Source organism: Phymastichus coffea, unplaced genomic scaffold (assembly GCF_024137745.1).
Source record: "Phymastichus coffea isolate CEN01 unplaced genomic scaffold, Cenicafe_Pcof_1.1 PCOF00053, whole genome shotgun sequence".
Taxonomy (NCBI): domain Eukaryota; kingdom Metazoa; phylum Arthropoda; class Insecta; order Hymenoptera; family Eulophidae; genus Phymastichus; species Phymastichus coffea.
This window is the reverse complement of record NW_026706864.1, coordinates 1,690,587-1,711,350: the sequence shown is the minus strand read 5'-3', so window position 1 is coordinate 1,711,350 and position 20,764 is coordinate 1,690,587. Positions and strand designations below refer to the sequence as shown.

The 20,764-nt window shown below is 32.8% G+C and overlaps 4 protein-coding genes across 14 annotated transcripts; 1 reads left to right on the top strand and 3 right to left on the bottom strand.

The window, feature by feature from the left end:
- Positions 1 to 667: 667 nt before the first annotated feature.
- Positions 668 to 2,632, bottom strand: LOC131665667 (uncharacterized). Its single transcript, XM_058937722.1, has 5 exons — positions 2,181 to 2,632; positions 1,610 to 2,113; positions 1,164 to 1,532; positions 870 to 1,082; positions 668 to 801 (listed from the first exon to the last, which is right to left on the bottom strand). The coding sequence occupies exons 1-5, from the start codon at positions 2,364 to 2,366 to the stop codon at positions 784 to 786; spliced, it is 1,290 nt and encodes a 429-aa protein (XP_058793705.1). The 5' UTR covers positions 2,367 to 2,632; the 3' UTR covers positions 668 to 783.
- A 299-nt stretch (positions 2,633 to 2,931) lies between these two features.
- Positions 2,932 to 9,474, bottom strand: LOC131665722 (tudor domain-containing protein 7A-like). 3 transcript variants are annotated; one of them, XM_058937789.1, is made up of 14 exons: positions 9,297 to 9,474; positions 7,670 to 7,854; positions 7,234 to 7,439; positions 6,765 to 6,865; positions 6,188 to 6,689; positions 5,992 to 6,102; positions 5,440 to 5,916; positions 4,876 to 5,376; positions 4,445 to 4,783; positions 4,164 to 4,375; positions 3,877 to 4,078; positions 3,679 to 3,800; positions 3,453 to 3,604; positions 2,932 to 3,371 (listed from the first exon to the last, which is right to left on the bottom strand). In XM_058937789.1, the coding sequence occupies exons 2-14, from the start codon at positions 7,761 to 7,763 to the stop codon at positions 3,142 to 3,144; spliced, it is 3,249 nt and encodes a 1,082-aa protein (XP_058793772.1). In that variant the 5' UTR covers positions 7,764 to 7,854; positions 9,297 to 9,474; the 3' UTR covers positions 2,932 to 3,141. The 3 variants fall into 3 exon arrangements, with proteins under 3 accessions (XP_058793772.1, XP_058793773.1, XP_058793774.1); XM_058937790.1 differs by lacking the exon at positions 9,297 to 9,474 and adding an exon at positions 8,883 to 8,986; XM_058937791.1 differs by lacking the exon at positions 9,297 to 9,474 and adding an exon at positions 8,120 to 8,134.
- Positions 9,475 to 11,220: 1,746 nt separating this feature from the next.
- On the top strand, positions 11,221 to 20,624 carry LOC131665720 (uncharacterized). Of its 9 annotated transcripts, none has more exons than XM_058937787.1 (7): positions 15,228 to 15,292; positions 15,864 to 15,949; positions 16,152 to 16,525; positions 16,662 to 16,733; positions 16,814 to 17,341; positions 17,471 to 18,710; positions 18,810 to 20,624. In XM_058937787.1, the coding sequence occupies exon 7, from the start codon at positions 19,256 to 19,258 to the stop codon at positions 20,471 to 20,473; it is 1,218 nt and encodes a 405-aa protein (XP_058793770.1). In that variant the 5' UTR covers positions 15,228 to 15,292; positions 15,864 to 15,949; positions 16,152 to 16,525; positions 16,662 to 16,733; positions 16,814 to 17,341; positions 17,471 to 18,710; positions 18,810 to 19,255; the 3' UTR covers positions 20,474 to 20,624. The 9 variants fall into 9 exon arrangements, with proteins under 9 accessions (XP_058793771.1, XP_058793770.1, XP_058793763.1 ...); XM_058937780.1 differs by having other exon boundaries at positions 15,233 to 15,489; positions 15,573 to 15,949; XM_058937788.1 differs by lacking the exons at positions 15,228 to 15,292; positions 15,864 to 15,949 and adding an exon at positions 11,221 to 11,300.
- LOC131665718 (ankyrin repeat domain-containing protein 17-like) lies at positions 11,725 to 13,848 on the bottom strand. Its single transcript, XM_058937777.1, has 2 exons — positions 13,705 to 13,848; positions 11,725 to 13,367 (listed from the first exon to the last, which is right to left on the bottom strand). Exons 1-2 carry the CDS (start codon positions 13,711 to 13,713, stop codon positions 12,036 to 12,038), a joined length of 1,341 nt encoding a protein of 446 aa, XP_058793760.1. The 5' UTR covers positions 13,714 to 13,848; the 3' UTR covers positions 11,725 to 12,035.
- Positions 20,625 to 20,764: the final 140 nt, after the last annotated feature.

Genomic DNA, 20,764 nt, shown 5'->3' with positions numbered 1-20,764 from the left:
TAGCTGCTATTACTTGTTGGTATAAAAAGATAAAATTGAAAACAGAAATTCATGCAATTAAAAAAAAAACAACTAGCTTATTTATTTTAATTTTAACATTAATCCAATAGATTTTTTAATACTTTTATTACAATACTTAAACTTAAACATTAAAAAACAGCTCTGCGAATTTTTTTTTGACAAATCACAATTACTCGTTTCTTAATAATAAGTTAAAAATTGTTGTGAAAGCTCACATTTTAGAATTGAAAAAAAATGCTTTTATCACTAAATAAACTTGCGGTCGCATATATAAGTAGATAGAGGCGCTTGCGCTAGGTGTACCAATGTCAGCGAGACGTAGGTCACTATTGAATCATTTTGCGGGTTTCCCTCGTGTGTTACAGCAAATAATCAGATGTGCTATGCACAAAGCATACATCATAAAAGTGATTTCGATCCAACTAACGTAAAGCACTATGACATTAATATCTCTAAGATTAATTTTAATATACGTTTTTTCTGAAAAAAATTTTATTTATTTTAATTTACATAGAATATTGACATTGTCGAATTAAAAAAAATTACACTATTATGATGCATGGCTTGTATTTTGTCTTAATTTGTAAAATCGATTATCTTAAGCAAAACATATGAAACATTAAAGCAATATACTCACGCGACAATCGCAACAACTACAAAAAAATGCACTAACATTTATGTATATATTTTATAAATATTAATATACTTATAGTCCATGAGAAAATATTACTGAATTTGATAAAACATCCAAGGAATACAAAATCAGTTGTTACTTGAAGACTACTAAAAAAAATGAAAGTTAGTTTTATAAATATAATGTATTTGTAAATTCAAGAAATTAAATTTACGTTTTTTATAGAATTCACCAGTAATTCAGAATTGATACATTTCATGAAACCATCTTCTCCTGTCCTAAATAATGTCACAACTGGTATTTCCTTAGTATTGTCTATCACTTTTAACAAAACTTGCTGAGATTCTGGAACTAAATCTATCAATTTCATAGCCATGGTTGTATCAAACATTTCTGGACTTATTTGATACAAGTTGATTTGTACTGCCTAAAAAAGTTATGTTTCCATTTTTATCTTATATCAGTGAATGAAGTTTAATAATTTTAAAAAAATGATATTTTAGCGTACCTGCTCTGGATACCAAGCCAATGGTTTCGAAATATCTTCCAATATTATCAAATCTTTTTTCTTAACACAAAATGTTTGACCAAAATCAATGCACATAACTTCAGCCTCATCATAATTTTTAATATTAATAATTTTTACTCTATATATCTGTTGACACACTGGATGCTTTACAATATAAGTTACTGCTCTGTCAAAGGTGTCAATTGATTTTAAATCATTTACAGTATTTAGAAGTTCTTTGGCTAAATTTATTAGTTTATTAAAATAACATGAACTTAGTGAATTCAGTTGAACATAAATCTCATTTTCTTTCGCGCAAGATATTGAAGCATATTGTGGGATGAATGCCTGATAATGTATTATATCAGACTATAATAAAAAAATATTTTAACTCAACTAAGGTATCAAATAATAATGTAAGTTGAATATATTTATTACAAACTCACAGTTCGAATAATGTAATTTGGATTCAAATTTGACTCATGAATCCTATCAAGCAAAACACTTATTACATTTAACATGGTTCCATTTGGTTTCATTATATGTACATCAGATTCTAAAGTAAATATATCATCATGTGGCATTGAAAGATTTTTAATTTTAATAAACACATTTTGCTCAACCAATAGCTCTGAAAGTATATCTGCCACTTCTGGTAAATCTGCATAATCTTCTAAATCTTTTATTGATATCTTGACAGCACGAGGTGGGAACAGATAAAAAAAGTCGAACAAATTAAACAAATAGTTGAAAGGATATCTATCGAAATCACCTCTATCAATAAAATACACTTCAGCTATGCGTGTTTGATAATTACACTTGATACATTTCACTCTGAACCACTGGGAATCAAAAAGAGCATAATGACAATTCTCAACAATACTTGTTGCACTCAAAGGAGTGTCTCCATAATACTTATCCATAGTATTCAATTGCATTGCTGCAAACCGCTAAAAATAATTAAATCTCATTCATTCTTTATTCATAAACCAAATAAATATATAAAGAAATTAGTACTTGATTGAATTCGTCTTGCACTTCTCCCCGAATATCTGTAGTACTGCGAGCTGAATGTATAAGAACCCACGCATTTTCTGACACTAATTGTTGAGGGTCGCATAATAAATTAGTGTACATTTCAAAATTCGCTGAGTAAAATTCTTTGATTTCGTTAGTCAAACTCATAATTGGAGATTTTTTCATATATTGCGAAGAATGATCGTAAAACTGGCTTGAATTGAGGTTATACCGGTATTTTGTACACTTTCAAAATAAAGTGGAAAGCGCAAGATAATATGTTACTTTTCACTGGTTGGCAAATATTATTAAACGTATTAACATTTTATAATATCCATTGTAGATATAAATTTATCAATCCAAAACTATTAGAGATTCCATTGTTAAGTTTCTCTTGTAAAGTTCGGCTGACAGTTGATTTCGATTCTTGGAACAATGTTTGATTCGACAAATACGTAACGGTTTTGTTTGGAATAATGAATATATCATTCCTAAGTATTTAACGATAATCGGTATAGATTTTTTTCTTTCTAATAAAGTAGCACATCGAAATGAAAATCTGACTAGTTTAATGAAAATAACAAATATTTTTCAAAAGAATTTTTCAATAATATTAATTTTTTAAGAACATTTTTGCCAAAGTTTCAAGTGATTTACATTTATAATTCTCAAATGGATACTATTGAAATCAAACATCGCGGGGTAAGATAAATTAAATCCATTATTTAGTAATGATTATTTATTAAAATTATTATATGAAAAAAATACAGAACCATATTTTTCACTCATATAGACCGTCAGGATGTTAACTAGAAATACACATTTCTATATAAAATAAACTATAATCTTTAGCTCGTTTTCGCTTATTACAATCTTTTTGGAATCAATATAAAAATAAAGTAAATAATTTAAATCATTATAATACTATTTTATTTGGCGATCGACAGTAAACAGAATAAAATCAGTCCTCAATTTTTTCAGCCCTTTTTTCTTTGATAAGCTGTTGAATAATGTCGACATCATCATCTGTGCTAGTATCGATCAATTCAAGACTTAAAACTGTTTCACCAGCCACTGTATTTTCAACTTCGCATTTCTTCACGATCGACACAAATGACTTATCAACAACTAATTCATTAAATCTTAATGAGTCTTTAACCGTCCAATCACCTTTTAATTTTGGGATAATACCTGTAACAAAACAATATTCATTTTCATTTTGTCAACATTTATTGAAGCGCATTTCATTACTTATAAAAGCTGTGAATTTACCATGTAACTTGGCCTTGATGGCTTGATAAGGCAAGTCATAAAATTGATTGGCTAAAGGCTGCAAATGTTCCAAAGACACAGCTCTATAATCTCCATAATCACAAAAGTAAACTGCGCATATTGTCTTTCCAAGGATTTTGGAAAGATATGCTCTGAAAATTATAAAAAATTATAATAAAAAAAAATTACTCTCCAAAATCACAATTTCACGTTAATTGAAACTTACCGATACCATTTTCCATCGTTATCATATCTTGCAGCATACATGCTCCCGACTTTTACATTGCTTGATGTAAGAGGAGGACCATTGTACGCGTTGCAGACTGCTGAAAGATCCAACATTAATTTCTGAAATAAAGCAAAAGGTATTTTTACAAAACTGAGCTGAAAATATTAAATGAAAAGAATAATTTTTTGTTAATACCTTCAGTTCATTAACAGAATGTAAAGGTTGAACTGTGAAATTGCTTGGATGAGCAGCCATTGTGATAATAACATCAAAATACTGGTTAATTGGTGGAATTTCTGGTATCTTCAATGGGAACTCGTTGCGATTATTTAGTGATTTTCGATCCTTTCTTGAGCGTGATTTTGTTTTATCATTGTTGTTGTCGTCTATTTTCGATCTAAAATTAAAAAGTTAACATTGTTATTTATTTGTCTATTCTGACACTTAGTCGTGTTATATAAGTAATGAATTAAGAAACTTACGATATTTCAGGTTCTAAAGCTAAAGTGTCATTTAGTGAAGCTAAATAATTGTTTTCCGTTCTCTTGTACAACTCCACCCTGGGTATCAATTCAAGATCACCTACGACCTTCATAATGAATACATCATCTTTCGGTGCAAGGAATCGTAGATGCGCTGCCATCTTCTCGTCGAACATAAGTGGAGAAATTTTATGTAAATGGATTTGAATAGCCTGTAAAATATTAAATGATATATTAATAAAAGAAAAATTAAAAATTACAAGTCATTGTAAAAAATTTACCTGATAAGGAAACATTGCCAGTACAGGTGAAACATCTTCTATGGAAACCGAACTGTCTTTTGGAACATCGATTATAGTTCCTTCATCGACACAGACAACTTGAGCTTTGTCAGGAAATTCTTTTACTAATTTTATCCTTCTCCATTTGTCGTTATGCTTTACTAAATATAATTTGAACTTTTCCAGTCTTTCAGCAGGTTTTACAGGTTTGATGTCCAAACAAGTTTTTGCTAAATCTGTGATCATATCATTCAACAACTCTAAGCCTGTTGACTTTACTTGTATATAAACTTGTTTATTTCTAATTTCTGATATGTACACATCACTAACTGGCATATTCTGCAAAAATAAGTAATTATATCGTTGTTAAAAAATGCAAACAAATGCTCAAAATTCAACAATCATAAAAACTAATAGTAAATGAAACTTGCAGATTTCATGTAAATTTGGGGATTAGCTACTTCAGACATGAACTTCGTGATCATTTCTTCATTTATATCCACAACTGTATCCTTATCAAGTTCAAAGTAACAGGTAACTGGTAAAGGAAAACCAGCTTGTCTAATAGAATCAACTTTGACATAAACATTTACATTTTCTTCAAGCATAGTCTCTTCAAGAAGAACCTGCATTTCAATGCATTTGGAAAACGGTTCAAGTCCAACTAAAGAAATTTGTATTGCTTGAGCAGGCAACTTGCAGAATTGAACACTGAGATCACGTAGCTGCGACAACTTGAAATTATCGTGGTCCCCACGATCGATGAAAAAAACTTCTGCTACCTTTGCATCTGTATCAACTTTGACGCAGCGAACTCTGTGCCAAGCAAAATCATATACAGCGTAGTATTGACCAGGGATAACGGTAGCTGGGATTGCTTCGTTTATATCATAGAAATGTTTCATATCTTTAGCTAAGTCATCAATTTTATCCTGAAATTTCAATACACCCTTAATTTTAATTACTAAAAAAAAAATCTATTCAAAGGTACTTACGCTATTTTCCTCATGGATGATTACTCCCCAGATATCCGTGGTACTGTAAACCACATATATCTTGATATAAAATTCATCTAAATTGCAAAGACTCACTGTTGGCAATTCGGTAATCGTGGGGCTGGTTGGTCTACTTTGCCGAGTTACAGAATCTTGTTGAGGACTAAGAATTGTCAAATTGTTCGCTCCAATGTCGATATTTATCGTGTGCTCAACCAGTTTGAGCCAAGTTGAAGGCAATCTTTCGTTGTACTTGGCTACATAGTTTGCCACCAAGCTTGATTCAAACAAACCATTTGGATGGGCATGAACAATATCTAAAATTCTTTGCATGATAAGACTATGATTTGATGTCTCAGTCTGGGGGATGTTGCTCTTGTCCAGCAATTCTGCAAGAGCAGCTTGTGCTGCAAACTTTTCTGCATCTTCTTTTGTCTTGGCTTCACGCGGATATGAGCTGTATTTCTTCGAATTTACCTTTTCAGTTGAATTAAATGTTTTAATAATTAATGTTTTATCAATAATTTTATTTAAAATTATTTCGTTACTTACAGTAACAGATGAGTAGATGTTCTTATCTTTTGAGGGAATATCTTTATAAATTGGCAGTGGTAGTTTTCTAGCTTTTACATAGCTACTCAATATCAGTCTGGGATCATGCATCTGGTGAATAAGTTCGATTGATTGTTTTCAAAATTTGTAATATTAGGCAATATTCGTAAAATTACAAAAAGGAACTAAGTCTTACTGGTTGAACTGTAGTGTCATGTTTCTGAATGTTGAGTCTTTCCTGTATATTTGAAGATGATGGCGACAGTGTGGACGTTGTAAGCCTCTGTTGCAATTTCGATTTTTGAGCTGTATTCACCGGAGATGGTGTAAAGTTTATTTGTGGTGACTTGATTTGTGGAGTTTGAGATACAGCTGTTGGACTTAGTCTCTGTTGCTGGGTTGGTTGTGATATACTGTGACGTACTGGTGTTTCAGTCTTCGTCTGTGCTATCCTCTGTTGTACAGAGGTTATTGAGAAGCTTGGAGCAGTGGTAGCAGTCTTCGGCTGAGGAGTAGATGGAGACATTGAGGCGTAACTGACCCCCTTTGGTATTGGTGGAGATGACACTTGACAAGATGTTGTTTGCTGCATTGTCGCTGGTGAAGTTATCGTTCGTTTACATTGCTCACCATTCTGCTGTTGACTACGGTTGTTGTATGATGACTGATTTTGAGGACTAGAATATTGGCCATTTGGCCTGTTGACAATAAAGGTACATTAAATTAAAAGTAGATATAAATTATTGTGTTATATAAACTGTTATAGTGCTTGCCTATTTGGCACGTAATTGTTTTGGGAATTCCATTTGTTGTAACTAGGTCTGATGGGTCGACGAGTATTTGCATTGTATCGATTCGCTGCCCTTGGAGCTAACTAAAATGTCAAATATTGTTTTAATATTTATTGTGAATGCACATGGTTATAAATAATTCTAAAATACATTCAAATATCATTAAAATAATAAGACAAGAAATGTATCAAACAAGTGTACATAGGCATTTTATGGATAGTGTGAAAAAGTTTTTATGTTAGCTTTATGTTCTTAATAGTAGACTTTAATTTCTTTCTAGAATAAGAAGTTTGCAATGTCATAATACTATCAGTAACACACACTAACACACACATACACATTTCTATAATACAATGTTTGTACATGTGTGTGTAAAATATATTTGAAACTGCAGCTAAATATGTGTATTGCTAGAATTAAAATGAATAAATTATATGTAAGAAATAATTACAGTACGACTTTTCTTTTTAGAAGTCTTCTGTCGTTGTACCATCTTGCTTATATGTGCAGATTCTTCACTAATATTAGCTTGTACAACCAGTGAACCACCCTGGTTGAATACTTTCAAGCTGGGAATGTTTTTGATCATGTCCTCCAGAGATCTGAACTTAAAAGTTTTATACGGTATATCTTTGTCCTCCAACTGTTTGACATCCCCTGTAAAATGATGAATTTGATTGCATTTATTTAAAAAAAAATTATATTATAAATTACAAATAAAAATAAGATCTATTTTAATTATTTCAAAATAAATTAACTACTTTAGTATAAATCAATAAAAATATTAGCTCAATTTGCCATTCAAACAACAGATCATGAAAAAACAGAATCAATATATAAAATTAAATATAAAAAATTACAAATATAAATTATAATTGAAGACTTACTTGCAATTTCATACAAAGTAAGCGGCTTTTTGGATGTCAAACAGCACGAGCGTATGATAGACACCCACATGTCCCAGTCTTCTTCCTGAGCCATGGCAATAAAGTCAGCAGAAGTACGCGACTCGAAAAAAACAAGCGACTCGGTCACGTAGATCTCGTTGAGATTGTTGCTACAGATATCAGCACTGTGAATCATTCATACAAAAATTATTATATAGGTTTATTAACACTCGAAAGAAAATAATAAGCAGATGTTCGTCTGAGACATTTCAAAATTTCTTTCATCCCGAGCTTTGTTTGAAAATGCTATTTTTGTAGTACGACCTTTACTTGGAAATAAAAATTGTTCTAATTCATTGGCTCAAACATTTCTCTGCCTGTGAATAACGGTGAATTCAAGAAATCTCCCTCGACATCGTCAAATTATTATATAAACAAGCCCACGCATACCTCTCGGATACCAGTAAACACGCTTGTACGCACACACAATTCGGATAAGGATTTTTAAAGCCGTTCAAATTACGGAGTAGTACTCAATTTCTTGTAGCCTCGTTTTGATGCAAGGAATATCAAATTACTTGCGCAATTTCCAACCAGAAAAAAACCGTTATACCCGTTATGAAACTGCAAAATTGAAATGACTGAAGTGTACAGTAGTCCGCACGTATTGCGGTGTTTTAACAACGTACTTGATTAGTAAATAATTACACACCGTGTATAATAATAATTGAGCGCAACAGAAAAACAGAGATGAAAAGCGATAGGCGGTCTTCCAACAGACGCACGAACGTACGTTGACTTCGAAATAAAAAGCCATACACAAAGGTGACCTCGAAAAAGCAGTCAATTTTGCAACAGAAATTTTCGCGTGAGCCGCGGTTCACAATATATTATACGAACAGTGTAATGAGCACACATACATTTATTTACACAATCTCAATCGTTCAACATTTATATCACGAAATAACCATATTAGGAAAATGCATACCTACAATTATGCTTTCTATTTATATTCACAAATAAATAACCTTTCCAAAAAAAAACGTGCTAAGGTCACTAATAAAAACACAAAAAGGCAATGAAACAAAAGACACAGACGAGAGAAAGCGTGCTCTACTGCAAATTCTAACGGCTGCTGCATTTGTGACACATTTTTAGAATGTATACTTTCTAAGAATGCCTCGCTTGTGCATATATACTGAAAGGACTGTACCGTAGAAATAGCAGAGTATCACTATAAATTCTCTCGAGACTAATAGGATTTAAACTAAGCGTCGTCCTCTGTGTTATACATCAAAACAACTAATAGCCAGACAAAGGTTTCGCGCAAGCACACACCAGTAAGCAGCACATTGACGAATACACGTGCACGTGCGACGCGAGGCGATGACAAGCACTGACACGCCTCGGAATGCACCGACACACTTATGCCACTAGCGCGAGAGCGAGAGAGAGGGAGAGCGCACCTTATGTACGTAACGAGCGAGAGCTCAAAATTACATTGCATTCCTAGAGCTATTCTCTTTCTCTCTCTCTCTTTTTCTCGCACACTCCATGTACCTCGCGAATAAAATGCTTCTCCCACTTTTATAACGTACAAACAAAAAAGCTTTATACTTTCACCAACCTTCTCAGATGGTCGATGCAGATGATTGACAATATACACAGATTGCAGCCTCCCGTTGTCGTTAACAAGTGAACTGCAGTTCTTGCACTTGTGGGGCACGACTGCAGATCAGTAAGACACCAATTGAATCCACTGATAAACGATGATACAACAACAGATGGACATGTCGACAAGTCGACTGAACTCTGCGGATTGAATCGAGATAGAGAGAGGGAAAGAGAGAGAGAGAGAGAGAAGAACGGTGTGTGTAGCGGGAGTGCGCCGGCTGACCCCCACCACTATCCTACATCTTCGCCAATGTTCAGCCGCAATCACCTGAACGCCACGAGAGGAGAAAAGTGAAAAGGATGCTGTGTGTGCATATGTCGCAAGGCGCGAGTTCGCGAGTTCGCGAGTGGAGGGATTGGAGGGGAAATCGGGAGGATATATAACGCGCGAGTTTTTAAATGACGTCTACTGAAGTTTTGTTTAATTTTTGAAATATAATTCTTTAGGTAAAATTCTGATTGTTAATTACATTAAAATAAATAAATATATATAAATTATAATAAAACGTAAAAATTGTAGGTACAGCCATTATTTTGATTTATATATATCTATGACTACACATACCAAATTTGATAGCTATATTACAGAAATTGAGTGTGGTTAAACTTTAGGCTAGCAAAGAATATATGTATAAATAGCATCTTGGCCTAAATTCGTCTAAGTTTGCAGCTGTTCTTAAAGAAACATTACGTTATATCGTCATATATTTTTGCAACGCATCAAATTCATCAGCAAAAGGGATGATTTTCATTAAATTAGTAGAATACGACGCAAGGCTGGGAAGGTATTTGAATTTTCTTTCATTGTGTTTTTCTGCTAATTTTTAGAGATATCTATTTATAGAACAATTTAATTTAACATGTTACTGTTTAATTTATTTACTTTTAGAGAATCAAATAGTTAAACCAATTATTTATAACATGTTAACGAATGTAAATTTTTTTTGGAAATTTACATTTATGATCTTTCATTTGTGAATAAAATTATAACTAATTGATAACTAATTATTATCGTATTATTTTTCTTCGTGTGCTATAATGATAAAAGTTGTGATTATTAATTGAGTGATTACATAATTTTTACGTGAATTTAATATTAAAATAGCGGCAGTCTCGCTTACTTGGTTGTTTTTTTTCGGTACATTGTACCTACATATTTGCAAATAAATAAAATCCTCCTAAATGTATTATATAAAGATATGTGATGCAGCAAAAGATATAGATCATGGTGGATAATTTCGCTTGGGACGAACCATGGTGTCTGTACGGTATTAGGTAAGAGTTTTGGCTGGAATCTTTCCAGGATTTCAATATTCGAAATTGAAGCGATACCTCATAGTTAAATTTCATAGGTGCATATTGGTTTCAATATAGTTTATTATAGCAGTAGTTTGTTTTCTATTGTAAGCTCCGATTTTCCTCCGATGAGCTCAGTACATTTTTGTCCATTTTAATCTCAGTTATGTTTCCGTTTTGTGAAGATATGCTTTTATCATGTAAGTCTTCGGTCTAAGTATATATCTATAGATATTTAACGTAATTGCTTTGTGGAACGTAATGAACGACGTTTGTATTGTGATTTGCTTTCACTTACTATAATACATACTTCATAAGTTGAACCAATTTTAAAGATAATTAACTATATAATTTTGTAATATTTTGGATACTATAGTTGTCTCTGGATGTGATATTAAAATAGCTGTACCGTTTATACTGCTACTGTTATGATGTTTGGAAGCTTATTGGTAAATCTACAGTGTATAACAGACTGAGTGTCGGTCTAAGATACTGCTTTGTGATTCGTCTGCTTCTATTAATTGGCATTTATTTACATTTTAATTTATTTTTACTTGTATAGTTCTATTTTATATGTATGATTCAGCTCGTAATCACGTTTTGGAAAATATTTCTTCAGTTGTGCAGAAGCCCTTGATGCCAGACTTTGACAAACACCTAGGTAATGTCAAGAACATCATTAATTTAAAAAAGCCGACTTCAAATTTACTTTTTGCAATCATTCCTAAAATTTCTTAAATCAAGTGGACACAATAAAACGGCACCATTTAGTTAGCATAATCTATCAAATAAATTCCTGCACCTTTATTAAAATCGGTTGAATAATTTGTATAGATTTATGCAAACATACATAAAAAAACTTGAGTCTAATATTTTATAATAATAACTCCTCCTTTTTGAAATCGATGAAAATGATATATAATTCTCAGACTTTCCAATTTGTATGATCACTCCACACAATGTGGAAATATTTTGACGATAATGACAATATTTTTTCAATGAAAAAAAGTTGTTTAAATTATTAGACTTTTTAGACAGAAGTATTTAAAAAAATTTTTATTACATTTTGATATCGTGATGTTGTTGGAACATAGTTACAAAAGTAATGAAAGCTAATATTACAGAAAGAGATTTCTTTTGTTCAAGTTTTCGCTGATTATTTTGGGGAAAAAATATTTAGAAATAGTTTCAATTTCATATTTTTATTAGACAAATGTTGAATACAGAATTAGGAAAAAACAAAAATTTATATTTGAAATACTGCCAAAATTTAAAAAGTAGAAATAAAACCTTATAGATATATATATAATTAATGTAGGTTTATTTTGATACAATCGTTCCATATTAGTTGATGTAGAGCATATTGGACAGATTTATTATATATATTTCATCATATCTAGATAGGAAACTCGTTTTTGGACAGTTGATATCGGTGATAAAGTGTAATTAAGCACTGGCAATCTTTCTCACGCAAGTACCAAGCGATTTTACCCCATACATAGGGGCATGTTACATATTCCAAGTGCATTAGCCAAGGAATAATCGGAGTTACTGCCTTTCTCAATGGAATCATCAGCTCGTACTTGGCCAGATGCTTGATTACTATTGATTCATAATATTCAATGTCCAGCTCAAGATTTTCCACTTCGTTAAAGAACTTGTTATCCTTAAAGTAGTGTTTTATTATTCTTTCGCTCGCTATCAGTATATCAATTAACCTAATGTGCTCGTCGATTCTACGCTCAAGTACCTCCTGACAGTGCTCTAAGTAACTTTTGAATTTGTCATTAGAATTAATTTTGCTATAAATGAGCTCATTTATGGTCTCTCCACGTGCCTTTTGCAAGGCCAAATGAGCAAGCGGAAGGTCAACCAATCCGTTGGATATGATATCTCCCGCGAGTATGTCAAAGATCGTTATTCCTTCCTTAGATTTTATTTGCGCGTTTGCACCGACCAGCAAAAGAGCTTGAATCGATAGCCTGTTGCTCTGCGGTAAATCTCCACTGTAAATAGCTCTGTACAAAGCTGTTTCCCCATATTGGTTTGCAGCTTCGACATTTGCTCCCAATTCTTCCACTAGGAATTCCACGCCGCGGGCGTTGTTAGCGCAGGCTGCGTACATCAATGGCGTCATCTCATCTCGGTCACGCGCTTCTATATTCACATTTTTACCGTACAGCAAATCAATGACACCGCGACTCCCATTCATTGCGAGTACGTGTACCAAAGTTCTACCCTTCGCACGATCAACCCTGTGGAGATCGATACCAGCTAGGAACAATGATTTGATGTGTTCTTCGCGTCCTTCGCGTAGTATAACAAACTGGCTAAAATCATACGCTAAGTCGATAAACATTTTCAAAATATGATATTTTTCAATAGTAGGATCTTTATTTAGCCACTCGGAAGATTCGCTAACAATGGACAATGCATCCAGAGGATCGGCGCCGGCTCTAAGCAAAAACTCTACCACTTCCGTGCTCGGTGATGAAGCTCCGATAGCTTTGATCAATGGAGTTTCTTGAATTTCATTACTTGCATTAATGTTGCTTCTTAAATCCACCAAAAATTCGACCATCTCCTTATTTCCGTATTCAGCTGCATAATGCAATAAAGTTTCTCGTTTTACATCCATTGTGTGTTGCATACCCTTACCTCTTTCAATGATCATCTTGGCATCGCTGTTGGACCCTATTCTAATTAACTCCAGTAATTTCTCGTCAAACTAAAATATAAATTATGGTTCATATATTCAAGATTTTTTATGATATATGAGGGGCTAATATTTTATGGTTTTAAGGGAATCACGGAAGAACATAAGGCAGTTTTTCAGAATGTTGCGCGCGTTCATGATTTATAATTATTCAAATTTTTTACACAAAATATTAGTAACAATTGAATGGAGTATAATATATATAATATACATTTTCCCGGTAAAAACGCACAAGATCCATTAGGAAAATGGAAGATATATGATGCCAGATGAGCGTATTGAAGGAATTAGAATTTTGAGGTTAACAAACAAAAAGCAATAGTTAATTTTTCAGCGATCTTCAACTTACCACCACCATTATTAATTTTCAAGTGAAAAAAATAATCGGCGAAAAGATATAACATACAATTCAAGATTTTTAACTTATTTAAACTTTAGAATCAAATCAATATTATAACGAACTCAAATCTTGAAATTTCTCTTCGATTCTATACCGAATGTTTGTAGCATGAATATATTAAGAATTTAACGCTAGATATTAAGTCATGTGATTCTCATAAAAATACGCATTAATTTCTATTATTCAATATTTTTAGAACAAAATATATAATTATATATCTTGCATATTATCAAAAAAGTCTATTTATTAGATGTATTTTTTATAAACTCCTTTGATTGATCTCAGTGATAGAATAATAAATTAAGAAATAAATAAATAAATATATATATATGTGTGAGTGTGTGCGTGTGTGTATATGCGTCACGTCACATATTATTCGCAGTATTATATATTATCGTTTATTAAAAAGTCAATATTATTATTATATTAATGTCGAAAGCTTAGTTTGTTTTGAAAATTATTATTATCAATAATTGTAATCTTCAGCAATAACATATTATATATGTCGTATAAAAAATTACAATAGCATTCAGTGTTGACAATTAACTTCTCTTTTCAAATAAAAGTCACTAAATTCTTTCGAAGTATTATACTCATGCAAGGTTGCCACTGGAAACATTTTTTTCAGAATTCCTAGAAGTTAGTGTTTTTGCTAGGGTTTTATGCGTTCCGCAGTACATTGTGCGTCGATCGTGTCCGTCACAAAACTAACATTCATTAGTCACTGCGTCTGACCAGCACTACAATAAGGCCCCCCCCCCTATTCTGAAAAAAAATTTTAGCACATGTCATAAGCATTTATCACATCTAAAGTGATTAATTCTGTGGTAAACTGAAGTGACAAACTGATTTACCACAAAATTTTTTTTCAGAATAGGCCCCCCGGTCCCATAGATACGTACGGATACGGACGGATACGGACGCGAATCGCAACTCTAGTAACATCACTAAAAATATCTAGTTCGATTATTTAGTACCAACACTACCGGTAGTGAGCAAAAGTAACTGTTGTTTAAAACTGTAGCGCCGAACGTACCACATTTAATGAACGCTTATTTAACCTTTACATTATTGCAGTCTATAAGATGGCAAATGATAGAGAATTGATAGACTTTCAACTACAATTAGTGGAATTAGGCGTTAATTTTATGGAAGTACTTGAATATATGAGAAGAAGAAAAAATATATAAATGATATGTATTAATCATCCCAAAAGCTTTTTTTACATTAGCATACTCATCACTAAGCAATATTCATGAGAATTTGAAAAGTAAATTGTAGACCTGACATTTGAACATTAAATGTGGTACGTTCGGCGCTACAGTTTTAAACAACAGTTACTTTTGCTCACTACCGGTAGTGTTGGTACTAAATAATCGAACTAGATATTTTTAGTGATGTTACTAGAGTTGCGATTCGCGTCCGTATCCGTCCGCATTCATACGTAGCTATGGGACCAGGGTCTAAAGTCTCCGGAGTCTGGAAAAGTTGCTCTGCGGAGCCTCAGAAAATGACATTTGATTGCGTCGGTTGTTCCGTCAGTGCTGTACCTATACATTTTTATTTACTGCTACTCGGGTATTCGTGGCTAGAAGCTGAAAGTTGAGTCAATCAATTGATCTATATTTATTATTGAAAAATACGTAGTATTTAATGAAAAATTCTCAATCACCATTTGAAGTTCAAGAACTAGCACTTGCCAAATACTAATTGAAAAACTCACCTTGTACTTTTGTAATTGATTATTTATTTGTTGAAATTAGTTAGTTAGCTACTTTACTTGTTATGAAGTTAGTTAATTAGTTACTTTCTTCTAGTCAACTGTGTTTACATGTTCCGATCCGACATATCACAACGCTATTGCCAGATTGCTTTTAGCTATTGTTAGTACAGAATTGCAAAATGCCGCGCGGTTTTCTGACCCTCGGATCTTATCTGGAGAGAGCCTAATAAGTTTATCTCGTTCTAAGCGCTTTACCGATAGCCGCTGCATCGAGCGCTGTAACCAGTTGTATCGCTCCGCCTCTCGCTTAAGTTTCAGTGGAAAAATCGTATTATATTTTATAACTCAAGCTAGATCTCCTTATAATATTTTATGTTCAAAATAGATCCTTGTGTTTGCACCTTTTGGCAGTTCATTTATAGTCTCCATGGGATTCATGTAGTCGGAGACTATACAGTTTTCAAGCAGTATGTATGTATAAACAGTTTGGTATTAATGAAAATCAAGTCACTAATTGTAAAGCTATTTTTGTAAGCATAAGTTCACTTTATGTTAATCAATCAGTGAAGTTGGAAAACTGTCATAGTTACTATCGACTGATATGTAAACAGATAAAATTTCGATGTATAGATCTACTGAATTAGAGAGTTTCTATTCTTGTTTATATTTTCAGTATAGATAATAGCAGTATAATAAATTGTATAAATCATGAAAAGAGCCCAGGAAAATAAAAGCCAAAATCCATTATTTATGAAGTGGTTGAATGAAATCAAAGATGATTGTACTAACATAAAGAAAATTTATTAGCTTTTAATGTTGGAAAAGCAGTGATACTCCAAAAATATCCAAACAAATTAAATTCTGTAAAAGATTGTTTAATTTTGAAGTTTATTGGGATAAAGATTTGTAAAATATTAGATAAGAAACAAGAAAAATATGAAAAGTCAAGTAATCAAACATTAAGGGAACATTCCATTCATTGTTTTCATAGATGATGAAGATGAGAATCGTGGAGGATAGCGAGCAAGAAAGAGTGCATTTAATTAGGTACGTAATCAAACTGATCCAACTAATGAAAAATCTGATATTCTTGTAGTATTATCAAATTGTAAGACTTGATTATTTTTATACAATCTTTCAATTCGTTTGTGATTCTTTGTTACAAATGAGTTTTATATTCCAGTTAAAATTGATTTCATTGATTACATTATTTTGTTCATAATGTACAATTATAAACAAGGACCCAGTTATCAAGGTAAGAATGTTTACAGCTGATATCAAATAGAATAGTAGGGTAATAAAACAATTTTTCTTTTTATGGGTCACATCTTAAAGAAAAAAATTATTTTAGAGACTTAAAAATATATTAATTATTCTAAAAAGAATAATGCTGATAAAGATTTGTATACTGAGCCAGCTATGTTAACATTGATTGCTGACAACTATGTTATAAAAAAAGTCCATCTGTGTTTATTATTATTGATTCAGGAGTTGATATCTTCATCATATATCTTTACAAATCCATCATATCCACTCTTTGTAAAGTAGCTGATAGACATGGAAAAAGAAGCAATAGCAAAGAAAAATCCAAAGCAGCTGACTGTAACAAAATTATTAACTGCTTTTTAAAAATTCCCCTTAAGATTGGATAATGTAAAAGATGGTATGGGTTTTGATAGTATGTTCAATTTTGATGATCCAATGAATTGGGTATGGGTGAAAGAGATTTTTAATGATCTAAAAAGAAAACTAAAGTACTACAAAAAGACAAATAATCAAGAATCAAACAGTAATGGTAAGGATGTTGAAGAAAAACAAGTGAAAGAGGGCTGATAAAACTAGAAAAAAAGTCCTAAGTTTGAGGTAATATTAAACTGTGTATGTGTGCGCGCGTGCATGTGTTTATGTGTGCGCGCGCGCGCGCATGTGTGTGTATATGATAATAATTATGTTTTAAAAACTTTGTACTTAACATAATGAATTTTTTCATAGGTGTCAACAAATAAGTTTTAGAAATGATGATAATCTGCACTTAATTTATGAATTTGCAAATTACATTTTAAAATGATTGATAAATTTAACAAAATAGTACATTACCTAACTATTATGAGAAAGTAGATTCTTTTCTGGTGTGAGGTTTACACTTGAATGAAGCGAGGGTGAAAATACACACAAGACCAAACACTTTTTCCCATTATGTTAGGTATAGTATTTTCTGAAACAACGTTTAGAAAGCAAAAGTTCCTTTATTTTGTGATTGTTTACTGAGCACTAAGGCAAGTTCAATACCAAATACGTAAATGTATATTGTATAATATTTATAAATGTAATATATTATTTTATTACATTGAGAGTTTAAGAATATGTATTTTTGAGATGTTATTTGATGTGTTTTGAGCATATTAATTAGGTTATTACCATATCATGAACTTTGAATACAAAATACATATAGAGCTAAGTTATGAATGACTTTTCTTTATAAAAATAATTATTGCTTATAATCTAACTAATTTTTCACGAATAAATCTGATCCTAATAATCACAAAATGGCTTTTTAACTGCTTCCGTTGATTTTAAATCTATTGCCATCAAATTTTTTATATTCAGTATCAATTATTTATTTTTAGTAGTCAAATCGGAAAAGAGCATTCTTTATTAATCGTGATATCATTTTTCGTATGACTAAGCGTGGGGAGAATATCGGATAGTGAATTTAAGTTATACGAGAAGTAACAATAAACTCTTCGTCATGCGATATCATGTTCGCGAATAAGATTCGATACAAAGCAAATTTTTTCATAGCAGAGGCGCTTAAGTTACCTTTAAGATAAAGTCATTACGCCCAAGACTAGACGTCATTGGTTACCATAGTGAATGATGTCATCCACAAGTATACGTTTTACATCGGTAAATCGATCGATAAAAATTGTAACAATGCCCCTCGTGTAATTTCAAATTTTTGAAAAAATATTGCTGCTTTCAAGCAATCAGGCACATAGAAACTATACCTTTACATACATAGTATAAAATTTCCGGAGGAAAACTTTTGAAATCGGAGTTCCCAGTTATTTATCCTGAAACGATAAAAATCGACCATTTTATTTGAAAAATATTGACGTTCTAGAATGCTAGCATATATTACGTAACTTTGAGTGGTGGAACTAAAGTCCGAGCTATTAAAAGAGCTAGCGAGATTCGTCAAAGGTATTATCCACAGTAGACACGCTTAGAGGTAAGTTTAATCATTACTTGTCGCTGATTTTTGTAACTCTAAACTTCTTGTGTACGTTTTTGTCTGATTTTCCATAATTTTATAAAATTCTTATTATAGATATTAGCGATCAGATTAATTGTAATAAATATTCGAGAAAGAAATGGATATAGTTTTCTTATCGCAGCAATAAATTTTTTGTGAAAACTCAATGTGAGCGTTACTGGAAATTACCATATCTATATTACCATACTTAATACCAAAAGAATGATATATAAAGCACAGCGATATAAGTGACGATGAACACGAGAAATAATGAAAATAAAAGTAACATTAAGATTGCGAATCCAATTGATATTTAATGAAATTGGCGATCCATCAAAAATATTTTAAGAATATAATTATTTCTTATCACATTGAGTCGTGCACTTCAAAACATTCATGGGCACGATCAGCTTTATATCAGAAGGATGCTTTTTATCGCAGATACGACTGTCGGCGTGAATGTGAAGAACGGCTGAATTACAAATCAGTGGACCAGTGTGATTTTTTTTCAAATCCGCACGATGTCACAACATCTGGTGTTGTCCGCTGCGACTGACTATCTAACTCGAGAAGAAGTTGCAACGGTAGTCAGTAGATTTTCAAGCTTGAAAAGTATCAAGTCTATTGACTTCCATATCGTACCTTTGCACAGCGAAAAGCTCGGATATTTGAGCGAACAACTGCTGTTGACCATTCAAGTTAAATGCACAGTCGGCAATCGCGAGTTGGCGCAGAGTTACACATTTTTCGTAAAGTCATCGGTAGCGAACAGTAGCGCTTTCAATTCGCGAGTGTTTCGCGAGGAAAGCCACTTTTACCGTGACTTTTTGCCGCGGCTTCGTCAATTTCACGTGGAGCGATGGTCGCCGCAGTGTTACCTGGCCAAGGACAACGTGCTTGTGTTGGAAAACTTAAAGTCTCGGGGATTTCATTTGGCCGCCGGAAGACTAACGGCGTCGCAGCTAAGAGCTGCTGTTACCGCGGTCGCGCGTTTTCACGCCTGCTCGATGCTACTGGAACGTCAACTGAAAGTGCCACTGACAGAGGCGTTTCAAGGGTTTTTCAGGGCCAAAAGTTTCGAGCGCGACGACGGGCGCAATTCAAAGTGGTTGAGGGCTGGTCTAGAGCTGGCTGAATGCATAGCTCGCGATTTGGGCCTCGAGTCCGAGTACATTGTCACAGCATACGAGGAAATGACGCGAGGAAACCGTCTGACCGATGGCGAATGTAATGTCATTTGCCATCAAGACTTGTGGATCAACAATCTGATGTTCTCCATAGACGACAAGCTTTGTCGGCTTTTGGACTTTCAAATGGTTGTGTACGCGCCGTTTGCCATAGACATTATCCAGTTGCTTCACTTGAACCTGGACGGTGCGATGAGGACCAAGCTCGAACAGTTCGCCATAAAAGTGTATCACTCGGTGTTGGAGCAGACCCTCACTTTGAATGGCATATCGATCGATCAAGTCGTATGCTTGGAGAAAGTCTTGCAAGCCGTGCAGAGGCAACGATTACATGGACTTTTCGCAGCCGTGCAAATCGGACCTCTAGTATTTTTAAATAAACGTTTCGCCAGAGATTACACCAAAGATCCTATTCATTATCAATATTATCACTTCGTCAATCGCAAAGATTTTATTCGAAAGGTCATGCAGTCAGATCAAGGTTATCGTTGTAGAATAGAAGAATCTGTGAGAGAACTTGTTGTTTACGTTAAGCGTTATGGAGTTCGTTGATAGCAGTTGAAATTCTACATATGACGCTATTATTTTAGTTTTCAGCTGGTCAACTTGCACATATTTTTATATGATATTACGCTAAAATTCGTTATGTTCACGTATTATTTGTAGCGTGCTTTATAAAATGTGATTTATTCCGTTCAATAATAAATTGTAATATACATTTTTATATTAATTTTATTATTATTCATACTATGTTGCTTTGAAGGCTTCTGGGGTTCAAGTTCAAATGTGTAAGCCATCAAATCCATGTCTATTATGACGATACGATTCGCGTGAAGTGATTGT